Consider the following 14,911-nt stretch of genomic DNA (forward strand, 5'->3'; position numbering starts at 1 on the left):
CTATCTAACTTGACTCGGATTAGATGCGGGATCTCAGCATTCCAGTTTCCCGCACAGAGGGTCTCTGCTCAGCAAAACTCCATCAGTGCAGGGAAAGATCAGGACAGAGTTTAAAAATGGTGTCCCGATCACCGGCACACAATCAAAAATGGCAGCTTGACAGGTGGCACTGCCAGGGGGCCAGCTGGTATCAGCAGTGCCAGGATACCAGCCTGTCCAAAGGGCATGCACTTGGGGGCCTCCAATCCCCTGGAAGATCCACACGAGTGCCATTCCATCTGGTCCACATTAGTGGAGACCAGTATTGAACAGAACACGCCCAAGGTATTCAAGGCGAAGTGGATAGATCCCAACACCTTGGATAGATCTCAGGAATGCATCTTTGAGTGAGACTAGCTATCTCACTGTAATATGCAGATTTGCTAAAAAGTGATCCCGCCCACAATAGGTGGGCTTCACGTTGTGACAACTAGCGGGATCACGCTAGATCTCACGAGTCATGGAAAGCCAGGTAGACCCTGGGATCAGGGTCTCCCAGCAGTTACTGGCCACGTTGCACTATGGCGTGCTGCTTTTTGAGTAGAGCATGGCTGGTAGATTGCACTCTTGGAATTTTATTCATCACTGGGGAGCTGAGATAACCGGACAGACCGGCTCCTCAGAGTGAGCTTGAGGGTCCCCCACAAGCCCCCCTCCAAATTCTCTGGAGACCCCTTCACCACCCCCACCCTTCAGAGGGGCAGCACAGTGGTTAGAACTGTGGCTTCTCAGCACCAGGTTCCCAGGTTCGATTCCCGGCTTGGGTCACTGTCTGTGCGTTCTTCCAGTATCTGCATGGGTTTCCACTGGGTGCTCCAGTTTCCTCTCACAGGTCTTGAAAGACGACCCGATAGGTAATTTGGACCTTCTGAATTTTCCCTCCGTGTACCCGAACAGGTGCCAGAATGTGGCGACTAAGGGCTTCTCACAGTAACTTCATTGCAGTGTTAATGTAAACCTACTTGTGACAATAAAGATCATACCCCCCCTCATCCGGCCTTTCATGGGCATGCCCCTACCCCTCAGGCCTGACTTTTGGCAGTGCCATCCTGATACCCAGGCACTGCCAAGGTGCCCTGGGAGAGCCAGGGAGCCACTCTGCCTTGTGCCTGATCACCTATGGCCTGGGAGACCCACCAGGTGCCGTGCCACATTTGCGCGGACTAGTACAAATCAGTGCCCACCTGGGGAGACAAGGAGGGGGTTGGTCTGGTGTCGGCACGGTTAAGTGGGTTCTCCAATCCACTTAGCGAGCCTAGGTTCCACCCACATCACGACGCCTCAAATTATGGGTACATCTCGCGAACTGCATTGCCGTCCGGAAGCCTGGGGGAGGTCTCTCCCGGCTGCACTGCGCCCCTGATCAGGCAGGATATGGCTGGTGGATCACACCCGGTGTCTTGGTTGTGCATTATAGGGATAATTCCACAAAAAGATGTACTGGAGTCATGCCCAACAAGAGGGCCTATTGGTAACTGAGGCACAATCGCAATGGATGGAAAATTATGGCCAAAACTCCTGCTATGTGTTCCTAATGAGTCCAGAGTATGATTTTGTAAAATTCTCTTTCAGATTCCTTTTCCAGCAAGAACAGATATGGTACAACATGACGTAATCTGGTTTTCTACCTAAAGCAGCTGTCGCCATTAGAATTTGTTCTTGTACAACTATTTGGATAGAAGGGAAAATGTGAAATCAATTAATATGATGCCTTGTTGCTGGCGATAGTTCTTTTGTTCCAAGGAAACTTGGTATTTTAGGCTATCTTTAAATTGCATTACCGTGTCGCGAATCAAGGTACAAAATAGGTTCTGCTTTGAAATTAATGAGATTTAATTATAGGTTTGGTCAAATTTGATGCAAAAATGGGGTGCTAATTTAATTTGGTTTCTTTTATGCCTCTGGAAGAGAAGAATAATGTTACTACAGAAAGAAAATACTACAGATGCTAGAAATCTGAAACAGAAAATGAAAATGCGGGAAACATTTAGCTGATCTAGTGGGAACAGTGGAGAGAAACAGAGTTCGTGGGTCAAATCTTACCATCTTAGTTTTCCCATCAGCAGTTGAGTCCATTTCCAGATGGTATTTAAGGACTGCCACTTGTATCTATGATCATACTGGAGGTGGCCACTTAACAGGCCATTGCCAGGGGCCCTGTCCAATTAAAAGGACAGAGGGTAGGTTCAACAGCAAAGAGGACCAATGGTAGAACCTAAGGTTGAGAGTGCTCAACATACCCACCAGGAAAGGCACTGCTGCTGTAGGAGGGAGACAGTGCGGGCACATCAAATTGGAGATGCCCTCTGAACACAACAAAATGTATAAAAATAAATGTGGCTACATCTGCACACAGATGGGGAAGAGACACATAACAAGATCCCTCTCTCTTTCTCATCCAAGGGCCATCTCCAGCTACCTGCCAGGCCTCAGCCACAGATAGGAGGATATTTGCAGCATTGCCTATATGCCCACAAGATGCCGCTTCAATACCACCAATTGGCAGCAGCAGGTAGTCATCAGCTGGATGGTAAATGTCTGACCCTGCCTCTGGCGAGATTGCTTGGAGGAGAGAGAGTGCGAGTGTGAATCTTGTTGGGTAGCCGACCTGATGCGTTACTTCAATAAATTCCTTGATCTTCAAAGCCGCTTCCATGCAGCTGATAAGATTCTGTCCAATGATTCAGGTTGATGATCACTTGTCAGAACTTCAAATTGTTAGGTATGCCCCGGTTTTAAATAAAGACAGAGGTAGGGATAATGGGGGAGTGGGAAAAGAGCAAAAGGCACGCTCTGTGATAGGATGCAAGACAGGGGACATTAATGACAAAAGGGATGAAGGCAAGGCTAAAGGAGATTGAGATGGAACAAGGAAGTGAAGAATAATGGTTCAAGAGCAGGTGTAACAGCACCTACAGAACTTTATTTGTGCTGGCAATTTGGTTCTGTTGGTAGCACTCATGCTTATGGAGTTAGTCGTCAACAGTTTGAGCCCCAGTCCTAGAAGAAACATACCAGCGCAAGATTGCTGGATAAGAGATTTTTAGATAGCTCACAAATTCAAGTGTTCAGCATTTCTTCCACTCAAACAAAACACCAAAAAAGTGGCCAGTTGTTAATTTATCCATTCTGGTGTTTAAGAGACTTTGCCAGATACAATTAGTTGCCATAGCTGCAGACATAATGGCAAGATTGCATTTGAAAAGTCATTAATGTGGGTTTTTAAAATAATAATATTTAGACACTCAAAAAGAAAGCCAGTAATCTACCAAGTTATTTGTAAATGTTTAATTATACTATTTTAAAAAATAATAATATTTAGACACTCAAAAAGAAAGCCAGCGATCTACCAAGTTATTTGTAAATGTTTAATTATACTATTTTTAAAAAGTATCTTTGAATGTCCAGTTATAGGGCGGGATTCACCGGTTTTTCACACCGGCGGTAAATTCCGGTCCCACACTAGTGCACGTGTTTCCCGGCGGCAAGGGTGCTTTCAATGTGAAATCACGTCGACATCGCCGGGACTGCTAGATCCCACTGGCAGCCCGTACTCCTGCCAAAAAACACGCGGCGGAATGGTTGGTAAATCCCACCAACTGTATTCAAAAATCTTAGTGATATCAGATTTGAAGATTAAAGCATAATACGACATTGTTAGAGTAAATTATCTTGAAGTTCTTCCGGCTAAATCGGAGTCTCACTTGACCGGATTACAAACTGAGGAATTGAGCGCAGAGGTTAGCACACCTAATTCTCACCCAGACTAATCACTGGAAAATTGGGAGCACTGGAATTCATCCAGACAGACATCAATGCCAAAGTTTTCTGATTTATGCTCTTGTAAGAGGAAGAACCACACAGGCAACATCAATCTGAATATGTACCCACATGAATCAAGGAGGAAATATACTTGCATCAAAGTCAACTTTTTCACCATCAGGAATTTTGGGAGCAAGACTGGGTATAAATAGCCTGAGAGAGAGAGAGAGGCACAGAATTAAATATTGATTCTGAATTTCTGCACTGATAATATGTAGGGCGCCATAAAAGATGTAATATGAAGGCGAGTCCGTCACTAATACTGCAATGCACAATCACTGCAACAGGCACTTCTATAGCATTTTTAACATTGCAAAACTATTAGTGTCATAACAAAAATGGACATTGAACCAAATAAAGACAAATGGAAAACAAAATTTAAAAAAAAAAAGAGATGGAGTGCACAATTTACCAGCCACATACTGTCAGAATGGGGCAGGACGCAGCCGGTAGATCCCAGGAGAGGCCTCTCCCTGGATTCCCAACGATGCTTACGCCTACGAGATCTCGCGATCTGGATCCCAGCAATAATGAGTGGGACCCAGTCTCGCAGAGTTACATTAGTTTAGAAACCCACTTAACTCTGCTGATGCTGGATTGAACGGCCACCCGGCATCCCCGAGGAGACCCCAACCTGGTGCCATTCAGCCTTGGATGCTTGTTGGAATGCAGGTAATGATGCAAAGTGCGGCCTGGGGGGGGGGGGGGGGGTTTCCACACCGGGCTCTTTAATAGCAACAGGGTGCCATTAGATAACAGGGTCATCACCGCCACTATCTGTGCAAAGAACAAACAATCTCGCTAATCACGCCCAGGACGGACTAGATCGCACCCGGAGTATTTAAGACTTCTTGGAAAGTTGAACATTAAAGATACGAAGGGGTGAAGTCATGGAAGATTTGGATGTGGGGATAAGAATTTTAAAATTACAGCCTTTGAGAATTGGAAACCAATGTCAACCAATGAGATCGGGGTGGGACTTGGTGGAGTTTCAACAAAAGATGGACTGAGGCAAAAGGTGAAGATGGATGGGGGAGTAGGCACTCTCTATTCTTTAATGGGATCTGGCAGTCGCTGGCGAGGCCAGCATTTATTGTCCAGCCCTAATTACCCTCGAGAAAGTGGTGGTCAGCCAACTTCTTGAAATGCTACAACCCATGTGGTGCAAGGACACTCGAGGGACCGCCAGGATTTTGGCACCAACAGTGAAAGTGCAACAATACATTTCCAAGTCAGGATGGTTGAGTGTTGGCGGGGAGCTTTCAGGTTGTGGTGTAACCATTTATCTGCTGCACTTGTCCTTCTAGGAACCTTGGCGAGTTGCTACAATGCATCTTGTAAATGGTATACACTGCAGGTCTGTGGTGGAGCGAGTGAACGTTTAAGGTTGTGGATGGACTGGCAATCAAGTGGGTTGTTTTGTCTTGGATCGTGTTGAGCTTCTTGAGTGTTTTTGGAACTGCACTCATCCAAGCAAGTGAAGAGCATTCCAGACCACTCTGGACTTGTGCCTTGTTGATGGTGGTCAGGCTTTAATGACTCAGGAGGAGAGTTAGCCATCTCAGAATTACCAGCCTCTGTCCTCCTTGCCACAGTATTTATAAGGCTAGTCCAGTTCAGTTTATGGTCAATTAAAATCCCCAGGATGTTGATAGTGGGGCATTCAGGGATGGTAATGCCACTGAATGTCATATCTTGGTGATGGAGAGGATAGGAGTTCAGAATCTCAACTCAGGGTCAAACAGGATGCTGAGCTGTGAACAGTCTGGATCAGCCTGAAACAGTGGTCAGGCAGAGGGATAGAATTAGCTATGAGGGAATGTACCTTGAGACTGGGACTAAAGATAATGGGTGCAATCCAATGGCCATGCTGCTACAGAAAAGCAGCTTGCTGCAGCGCAGCGCGGCCAATGAAAGCCAGATGACCTCACTCCAGGGATCTATATGGCTCACCACACCTCGCGAGATCAAAGGTGATCTTGTGAGGCGTTGCGATGTAAATGCTGCCAATTGCGGGCTGGATTACTTTTTGGCAAATATGCATATTAGAGCAAGGCAGTAATCCTCACTCTAATTTGTAGCTTCCGGAGGCACCCAAGACTTGATTCATCCCCTTCGCCTCGAGACCTGTAGGGGAGTGTTGGGGATCATTTTGAGGCCTCAAATGGCGTCCCAATCTCTCGTTACACTGGGGAGTTCCGTCGAGGGAGCTTCTGTACAAAATGGGGCTGTGTGCGGCGTCACCGCGCATTCCCCGTTCAGGCCTTTTATACAACGTGAATCTCATTGATAGCCATGTGTTTCTAGGTTTCAAGCATCAGGAAACAGGTGGCTAAACGTGCTTGCTAGGGGACATTGTTCTCTTTTGGGAGAATCACGTCCAATGTGTTTGAACTTCTCAAAGTTTGACTGGAGGAATTTTTGACTAAAGGGTATTGGATGTTGGATAAGTAGTCTGAAAACACAGAAGTAGTGCAGGATTCAATCATGAGATTAAAATGAATGTTATCAGGATACATGGAGGAGTTTTTGAAAGACTTAATTGAGTGTCAACACATTGATGGGAAATAGGAGGGGATCAAGAACAGATCCTTGGAGGACTTCAGCAATAACCATATGCGTTTAGGAGGAGAAGGCATTGCACATGATTCTCTGGCCACTACTGAATGGATAACAGTGGAACCAGGTGAGAACACTCAGCTGGACAATGGAGGAGAGGCATTGGAGGAGGATGCTGTTGTCAACTGTGCCAATGGGTTGCAGAAAAGTCTAGAAGGGATTGTTGATCATTATCACAGTCATGTGCAGATCCAATGTGTTTGACTCTAACTGCCTTATGAAATCGTCTGGCAATTCTTACAGAGGGCAGTAAAGGATGGGCCACATCTGCTGTCCCTGCTGGCGACACCCAAATCCCATTAAAGAATACATTTTTAAAAGCCCGCTTATGAAGATGTTGAGGATCATGTTGCCCTGCTGCATTAAATGACACAGTGAAGGGGCATTCATATCCAAGGACCAGAGGCAGCAACGTACGCTACTTATCAGAGAATTATGTGGGGGAAGAGGAGGAGGACCCTCTCCCCTCAGATAGAGACCACTGAGGAGGGTGACAAAGGAAGACATTCCAAGGAGCAGACTCGGGTACTCATGATAAGATCCATACAGGACGCCATTGTCCCCATGGACCACTTCCTTCCAAAATGGTTCTCCCAGGAGGTTTGAAGATCTCACTTTATCTTCAGCATCAACTGCCTGGCATGTCATTGACAGATAGCGAAATGTGCAAAACCATTAGCACACCGCTTCTTCCAGGAGATCCCCATCTCAAATGAGGGAATGCCAAGCGCAGTTGTGCACAATTGTTGGTATTACAATGGCATAATCCCACACCATGAGCACCCAAGGCTAACCAGTGTTCAGCGATTGACCTGGAGATGCTCTGTGACAGAGGGAGTTGCAAGTGCACGTTGGGGTTGGCAATTACTCAAATAATACAACCTTATGTCTAACCAAAGCCTGCCCATTAGGTCAAGAATGCATCGGAGCAATGCAAGTTGAGACTTGCAGATAGGATTCCTGGGCCAACAAAAAGGCACCAAATCGACACCGTACACAGTAAGGTCACACCAGAGATTTCTACACCATCCACTGGGTTTCAGTTACCATCAACAACAATGTGCCACTTTCATAACATGTGCTGATGATCTTTAGATAGCCTACGCTGAGAAAAACCTAGAAACATTCTGCTAATTTGATGGCATTTGGTGTATTATACAGAGTTATGTTAATAATGAGGAAATGCAGGTACACTACCTCAAAATCCAGATACCCAAAAATCAGACTTTTTTTTAAAAAAAAAGTGGGTCAAAGAAGGATTTTGATTGCTACTAAATGAGTGAATAATAAACGTACTGCCTTATTTAAGGAGTTGCTGCATCGACGTAGTGCCTTCCGAGCTTTGTACATCAGTTGTTTCCATGCTCAAGTGGTCAGAACAACTTGACCCCACCCGACCTCAAAAGGTGGAGTAGAGTTGCTCCTCTCTGTACAACTTCCATCCAGAGTGTTTCTCGCGTGCTCCAGTGGCCCAAAATGAACACAATTTTTGTTGCGGCCTCACCAAAGCAAATCCAGCTTCAGTGTGGCTAATGGTTAGACATGATCACTGTCAATCGTTATCTAATTACACTACAGGAACTATGAAATGCCTCAGGACCTTTTCATGAAAACCAGCAGGATCTGAAATCTGGTATGGACTTGGTTCAGGGGTTGCTGGTTTTGAGATCCTCCGAATTGTATTTTGAATCAGGATATTCATATAACAAAGGGGTGGCTGGGCATTTAGAATTCTCTGCCTGGACCCAGCTTCCTTTTTGACAGATTTCACAGGACATTCTAATACTGTTTAGTTTATCTTCTATAAATAACCACATTTATGACTTACTTTGGTTTAGGCTTTGCCTCCTCTGTAACAAAGAAAAACAAACAACATTAGAAAATGCACGATGATGGACGATCATAAAGAAAATCTAGGCTGGAATTCTCGGTTCCAGCGGCAGCGCATCCTGCCCGCAGGTTTTCCGGTGGTGTGGGGTGGCTTCAATGGGAAGTCCCATTGACAAGCAGCAGGAGTAGAGAATCCCAGCAAACAGCACATCACCAAGAAACACGCGGCTGGGGAACTGAAGAACCTAGCCCCTACTTTTGGCTAATTCTAAATTTATGCAGCAAGTTGTAAATTTCCAAACTTTGTCCTCAATTGCAACTTTAAAAGACAGGTTTAGGTTAGGTGGAAGGTTAAAGACTGAAAGGTAGACCCAAGCATACTTCTAATTCGCCCATTCCCAGCATCAACTGAGATCAGAAGGTGGATGGGTGACCAACCTGACTCGAGAGTGTGGTTTCAATAGGATAACGAAAATGCAAGCAACACTGTCATTCTGATTTGGGACTTTGACTTTAGTTGACAGGGTCCCCCACGCATTACAAAATCAGGCAAATTCACCGAGGTGGCGACTGCCTTTACAACTAGCTTCCAAACCTGGGCATCATTCAGAGGAGTTTCCCAGTAACCTTCCCACAAGGCTTCCAGTCCCATCATTAGGTCTCTGACCAGTGCCCCCCCCAAACCCCCTTCATCATGCCTGATTTACCCCCCCACTGTCCCATCCACCAGGGCACCAGGTCAAAATTGCGATCACTCTATCATAAACCTCCAATCTCCCCCATCCCCACAGTCATCAGCTACCTGAAGGCCCATGCTAAGTATAATTCAGATATGTATTAAGCATCCTTCTTTTCTGTGCAACAACACACAACTGCAAAAGTATCCCAATTACATTCTATAATTTCTACAGTTTTGTATTGTCGACGTATTTCACTCGGAATTGGTCAAAGCTATTTTATATGCGGCCTACGCACTCAGCAGACAGAGGAGGAATGTCCCCATCAGTATTAGCTGGATTTTCACTCAGGTTCTCTGTGGTGCCCAAACAAGTGTGTCACTCTGAAGCAAACAGTTTGTTTGACCAGATGAGGTTTAATGCCCAATTCCTAGATCATTCCTTCCATACTCTGCAGCTAAGTGAAAGCAAAAAATCAATTTTGGTTTGATTTTCATTTACAGAAGTCTTTCAATTGTCTACAACTACTTGTCACCTACCGGTCATTAAAAAGGTGCTCAGAGTCCATGCAAATGATGAAACAAAAAAAAAAATGAATCATTAAATTTAACATACCTTCTTCCGCTTCCCCTGCTAAAAGAGAGCGAGCCAGAGGAGAGAAAATAAAAAACAATTTATGAAATCGGCAACAAATAATTGGGCAATTGAAAATTAGTTGCCAATTTTACACTGCTTCCCATTAAGTCAATGGAAAAGGTGATCGGGTGGGGTACAAAACGTCCACTAGATTTGCTACCACCCGACAATAACTTGAAAATTACCCCCATTGCATCCAGGACAGATGCGCTAGGATTTTACGTCTCCACTACAACGGGTCCCCCCCATGGTGGATGCGGCGAGCCATTCAAATGTCCGATGACTTGTGACTCTAGGAATTTTTTTTTTGGTTGGAAAAATGACAGTTTAACACCGAAAAACACAAATGGTAATATTGTTCCAAATTAACAGGCTTGGCAGATCCAAGCACTAAATGTTGCATGTAAATCAATTTTAGTAATAATTCTAAACATTATTATAATTTGCTTCAAACCAGGAGGGCTCCAAAAGGGAGAATGGTTTGGTGTTAGCACTTCCGCACTATAACCCCGATCCTCCTAACCCGTTAACCACATCTTACTGGCAGTGTGAGAGGACAATGTACATCCTGCAATTTTCCAATTAACTATACAGCTGTAGTTAATCCATACACGCTGGTTTTGTTGCTGAGGGACAAAGTTCCTGTGTGGTTTAAAAAAGATTGGATTGTCCTGGTTCATTATTTGGGCCACGCAGAAAGGTTAATTAACTGGAATTCAGAAAATAAATAATAATAACCTACCTTGGGGAGCTTCTTCAAAGTGGATGAAAATTGAAGAATTAAAAGAAAAAAGAATGGGGTTAAACAAAGGCTACAACAAATGGGTATTGCGGGCTATGCCAGCATTTATTGTCCATCCCCAGTTTCCCTTGAACTGAGCGGCTTACTCCATTTCCAGAGGACATTTTATGGATTAACCACATTGCTGTGGATCTAGAGTCACATGTAGGCCAGGCCAGATAAGGGTGGCAGATTTCCTTCCCTCCAGGACAGTAGTGAAAATGGAAATGTGAATTTGTAGGGCTACTTCAATGCAAACACACTCCCAAATGGAATTTTGCTTGCTAAAATTGCCCAACATTTTCATCTAATCCTCGTCTAGGCTCCTGCTCCGAGCAAATTCCATACAGGATTGGACCTGACTGAATCTATTGTTCATGAGGGTCGAATGGTATTTTCTGCTGTGCTAAGAAAAAAAAAAACTGAGTAAACAGAAATGCTCTTGCAATTTGCTCATCAAGCTTTGGATGTAAAGTAACCTCAGTTTGCAGATTAAAATTACTGTTTGGAGATGCAATCAGAGCCCTGAGTTTTGAACTTGCAAGTCAGGAAATCTGAGGGCACGGTCCTCAAAATCCCATCTATGCAAAACTAAAAGAAAGGAATGAATGTGCTGCAACTTCAAATATGCATGGTTGGCAGACAAAGCCTCTTGCAAACTCCGCCAAAATGCGTGTTGCGGGCAGGGGGTTGGAAATCGGCTCTGCAGAATTATAATAGTAGATAGATTTCAACCTAGGTATAATAGCCTATTAATAACCCCTAGGTATAATGGCCTATTAATAAGCAAACAGCCGAGGTTAACTTGGCCAAAAATGTGCAAGGTAATCAGAGCAGTTTGTGACATCCAAAATCCAGTTGTTGACAGCATCTTTAGAATCTTCTGTAAATTTCCCATAGGATGCAGGAGGCCCCTTTTGCCACCCTCACATTTAAATTAAAAATTGTAGAGAAATATCTGAAAACCCAGTCTCAGGATAAGGGATGAATCATTTAAGACCGAGATGAAGATCAATTTCTTCACTCAGAGCCTTGTGGATCCTTGGAATTCCCTACCATGGAGGTGTATGCATGCTCCCGCATTTGGCAGAATGAAGGCTGAGATTAATAGATTTTTGATGTCTTTGGGGAAAATCAAGGTTTTGGGGAATAAGCAGTGTTGAGGCAGGTGATTGGCCATGATTGCACACAGTGGCGGAGCAGGTCTGAGGAATCGTATGGTTCTCTCCTGCACTTATTCCTTACGCAATGCCTGAATGCTGCAGTGGTAGCTCAGACTGAAGCTCAGCTTGTTGCTGTGATTGCGCAGACTGCAGTCATCATGGTTATGGATACCAGTGTTCAAAGCAGCTTGCAAATTGTCACAACGGTCAGTAATACATCCTCCAACAAATTTCTAGGATTTGGGAGCCGTTGTCCCAGGAGAATGACAATCACACTGTGCAGTACAAACCTACTGTCCTGCCTCAGGATGACTACATTCATCCTTCCATCACTCACTCCAAAAGTGCAATTGTTACTCAGCAGCCAAACAACCTACACTGCTGCCATTCATGGTGCTAGAGTCTGAAGCTGGGCATTCCAAGGCTAGAACTGCACAAGTCCAACTTTCAAGGGCATCTACAGTCACCCCACAGTCAACAGCCATCTACCTTTTCTAAATCCAAAAACCCATCATCAATTTATTCCCTTTATTCATATTACTTGTTACATCTTCAAATAACTAAATTTGCCAAACAGGATTTTCCTTTCACAAAACCATGTTGACTCTGCCTGATTATTTTCTCATTATCTTGTCAATTCTAATATTTTAAAATTCATTTTGATAATTTGCCATTTTTGCAATAAAAAAGTTATCAATTCTAATCCCTGTACTGGCACTTCAAATGAAGCGGTTGGCTAACAATGCTTAGATCAAACAATTAAGATCTCGTCTCCTCCTTGTGGTGTTTCTTCCACACTGATGATATTCTGTGGCTCCAATGAGACTTCAAATTTTATCTGCACTCTGATATCTGCTAAGATACTTCACCGTCTTTAACTTTGTGGACAAGCCATGTTGCCATGTTAGAAGAGTGTATTTTACATGTTTTAAGTATTTAATTAATGGCAATACAAACTCTTCTACAAACACAGCAATCATCAACCAAACTGAAAATGGCTGGCTTCCCCTATACATAGTGCAGGTAAGGGTTCCATCCTGCTGCTGAATGCATATTCATCCGTGCGGGGTTTGAGAGCATTAGCTGGATGGCGGAGGTAAAAAATGGGAGTCAGAAGTGGAGGGTGAATGCATCCTCATCGTGTGCTAGGCTAAGTCTTATTCAATTGAAGATGGAAAAAGGACAAGTGTTGTCCTAGGGTTAAGGTGCTCAATTTGGGGGAAGGCCAACTACAACCGGATTGGGCAGAATTTGGAGGCTGTTGTTTGAGAGAGGCTGTGGGACTCTTTTAAGGAGCTGTTGATGGGAGTGCAGGACAGGCATGTGCCGGTAAAAAGGAAGGGCAGGAAAGGCAGGATTCAGGAACTATTGATGACCAGGGAAACTGAGAATGTTGTCAAAAAGAAAAAAGATGCATATGTGAGGTACAGGCAACTAAAAACAAATAAAGCACTTGATGCATACAAGGAAGTAGAAAAGAGCTCAAGCAGGGAGTTAGGAGGGCAAAAAGGGGTCACGAAATGTCCTTAGCAGACAGGATTAAGGAGAATCCCAAGGCATATTAGAAACAAGAGGGTAGAAAGAGTAAGAGTTGGCCCACTCAAGGACAAAGGAGGGAAATTATGTATTGAACCAGAGGAAGGTGGGGAGGTCCTTGATGAGTATTTTGCATCGGTATTCACAAAGGAAGGATATGTTGATTGGTGGTATCTCAGAGGGATGTGTAAACACTTTAGAGCAGGTCGTTATTATGAGGGAGGAAGTGCTGGTGAGTTAAAAAGCATTAAGGCAAGGTTTTTTTCCCTCTTGTGTAAATAAAACTTCCCCTGCACATCTCCACTGAACCTTTCCTCCCTCACCTTGAACCTCTGCCCCCTTGTAATTGTCATTTCTGCCCTGGGAAAAAGCCTCCAACTGTTCACCCTATCTATACCCCTAATAATTTTATAAACTTCTATCAGGTCGTCACTTAGCCTCCTTCTCTTTAGGGAGAACAATCCCAGTTTATTCAACCTCTCCACATAGCTCAGCCTCCATACCAGGCAACATCCTGGTAAACCTTTTCTGTACTCTCTCCAAAGCCTCCACATCCTTCTGGTAGTGCAGTGACCAGAATTGGACACAGTGGGCGGAATTCTCCGACCCCCCGCAGGGTCGGAAAATCACTCTGGGCCGGCGTAAATCCCGCCCCCGGCGTGGCCGGAATTCTCCACCACCCGGGAATCGGCGGGAGCGGGAATCACGCCCCGCCGATCGGCGTGCCACCCACTGCGATTCTTTGGCCCGCGATGGGCCGAAGTCCCGCCGCTGTCAGGCCTCTCCCGCCAACGTGGTTTAAACCAACTGTGCTGGCCGGGATTGGCAGCACGAGCAGGCCCCCACAGTGTGGGCACTCTTTCTTCCGCCGCCGCCACGGCCTCCACCATGGCGGAGGTGGAAGAGACCCCCTCCACCGCGCATGCGCCGGTGGCGACGTCAGCGGCCGCTGACGCTCCGGCGCATGCGCGGACTCACGGCAACAGGCAAAGTCCTTTCGGCCAACTCCGATGCCGGCCGGCGTAGCTCCAAAGGCCATTGGCGCCAGTCGGCGGAGCCGGAGCCACTCTGGCACGGGCCTAGCCCCTGAAGGTGTGGAGAATTACGCACCTTTGGGGAGGTGGTGGTGGCCTGGAATGCACTGCCAAGTGAACTGGTTGAGGCAGATATGTTAGCGAACTTTAAGACTTATCAGAATAGGCACATGAATAGACGGGTACAGGAAACAGGAGGTTGGTCTAGATAGGGCATGTGACCGGTGCAGGCTTGGAGGACATGTTCCCGTGCTGTATTGTTCTTTGGTACATAGATCCCACATGACAGTTTCCAGGATGAGTCCGTTCTTTCCAGGGGTTTTTGGCATGTCCGAGGTCAGGGGGGTTTTGAAAGGGATTTTCGATGTGATGTTTAAGATTTTGGGGATAGAGGTAGCTCAGCGTCCGGAGGTGGAGATATTGAGTGTCGGAGGATCTGTGAGTACAGGTGTGGAGAGGCCAACACCTTGGCCTTTGTCTCCCTGATAGTCCAGAGACGGATTTTGTTGTGTTGGCAGTATGCCTGTGAATAATATTGTAAATGGTTAGCAATGAGACCTCCTACCAGCTGGTCGCAAAAGGGGTCCACATCGTGAAGCAGATGTTCTGCAAGACTGTGGACTCAGCTTCGGACTTTAATCTTGCTCTTCTGGCGTACAGGGCAACCCCTCTGTCCGATAGTCTGTCTTCGGCACAGCTCCTTATGAATCGTAACCTGCAGACGACTGTTCCGGCCATTCATGTACCTGACCTGGATCACCTTCCAGTGCTGCA

The 14,911-nt window shown here is 45.4% G+C and overlaps 1 protein-coding gene across 2 annotated transcripts in view; it reads right to left on the minus strand.

Moving 5' to 3' along the window:
• Nucleotides 1-14,911, minus strand: part of LOC119973311 (troponin T, fast skeletal muscle-like) — a 60,719-nt gene that overhangs the window by 28,565 nt on the left and 17,243 nt on the right. The window contains exons 6-9 of one of the 2 annotated variants that reach the window (XM_038811165.1): nucleotides 10,366-10,374; nucleotides 9,603-9,620; nucleotides 8,309-8,330; nucleotides 3,957-4,014 (exon numbers count right to left, since the gene is read on the minus strand). In XM_038811165.1, the coding sequence (XP_038667093.1) occupies nucleotides 3,957-4,014; nucleotides 8,309-8,330; nucleotides 9,603-9,620; nucleotides 10,366-10,374 (107 nt within the window). Of the gene's footprint in view, nucleotides 1-3,956; nucleotides 4,015-8,308; nucleotides 8,331-9,602; nucleotides 9,621-10,365; nucleotides 10,378-14,911 lie in introns of both variants that reach the window. The other variant, XM_038811164.1, reaches the window with a different exon arrangement.

Source organism: Scyliorhinus canicula, chromosome 11, assembly GCF_902713615.1.
Source record: "Scyliorhinus canicula chromosome 11, sScyCan1.1, whole genome shotgun sequence".
Taxonomy (NCBI): Eukaryota; Metazoa; Chordata; class Chondrichthyes; order Carcharhiniformes; family Scyliorhinidae; genus Scyliorhinus; species Scyliorhinus canicula.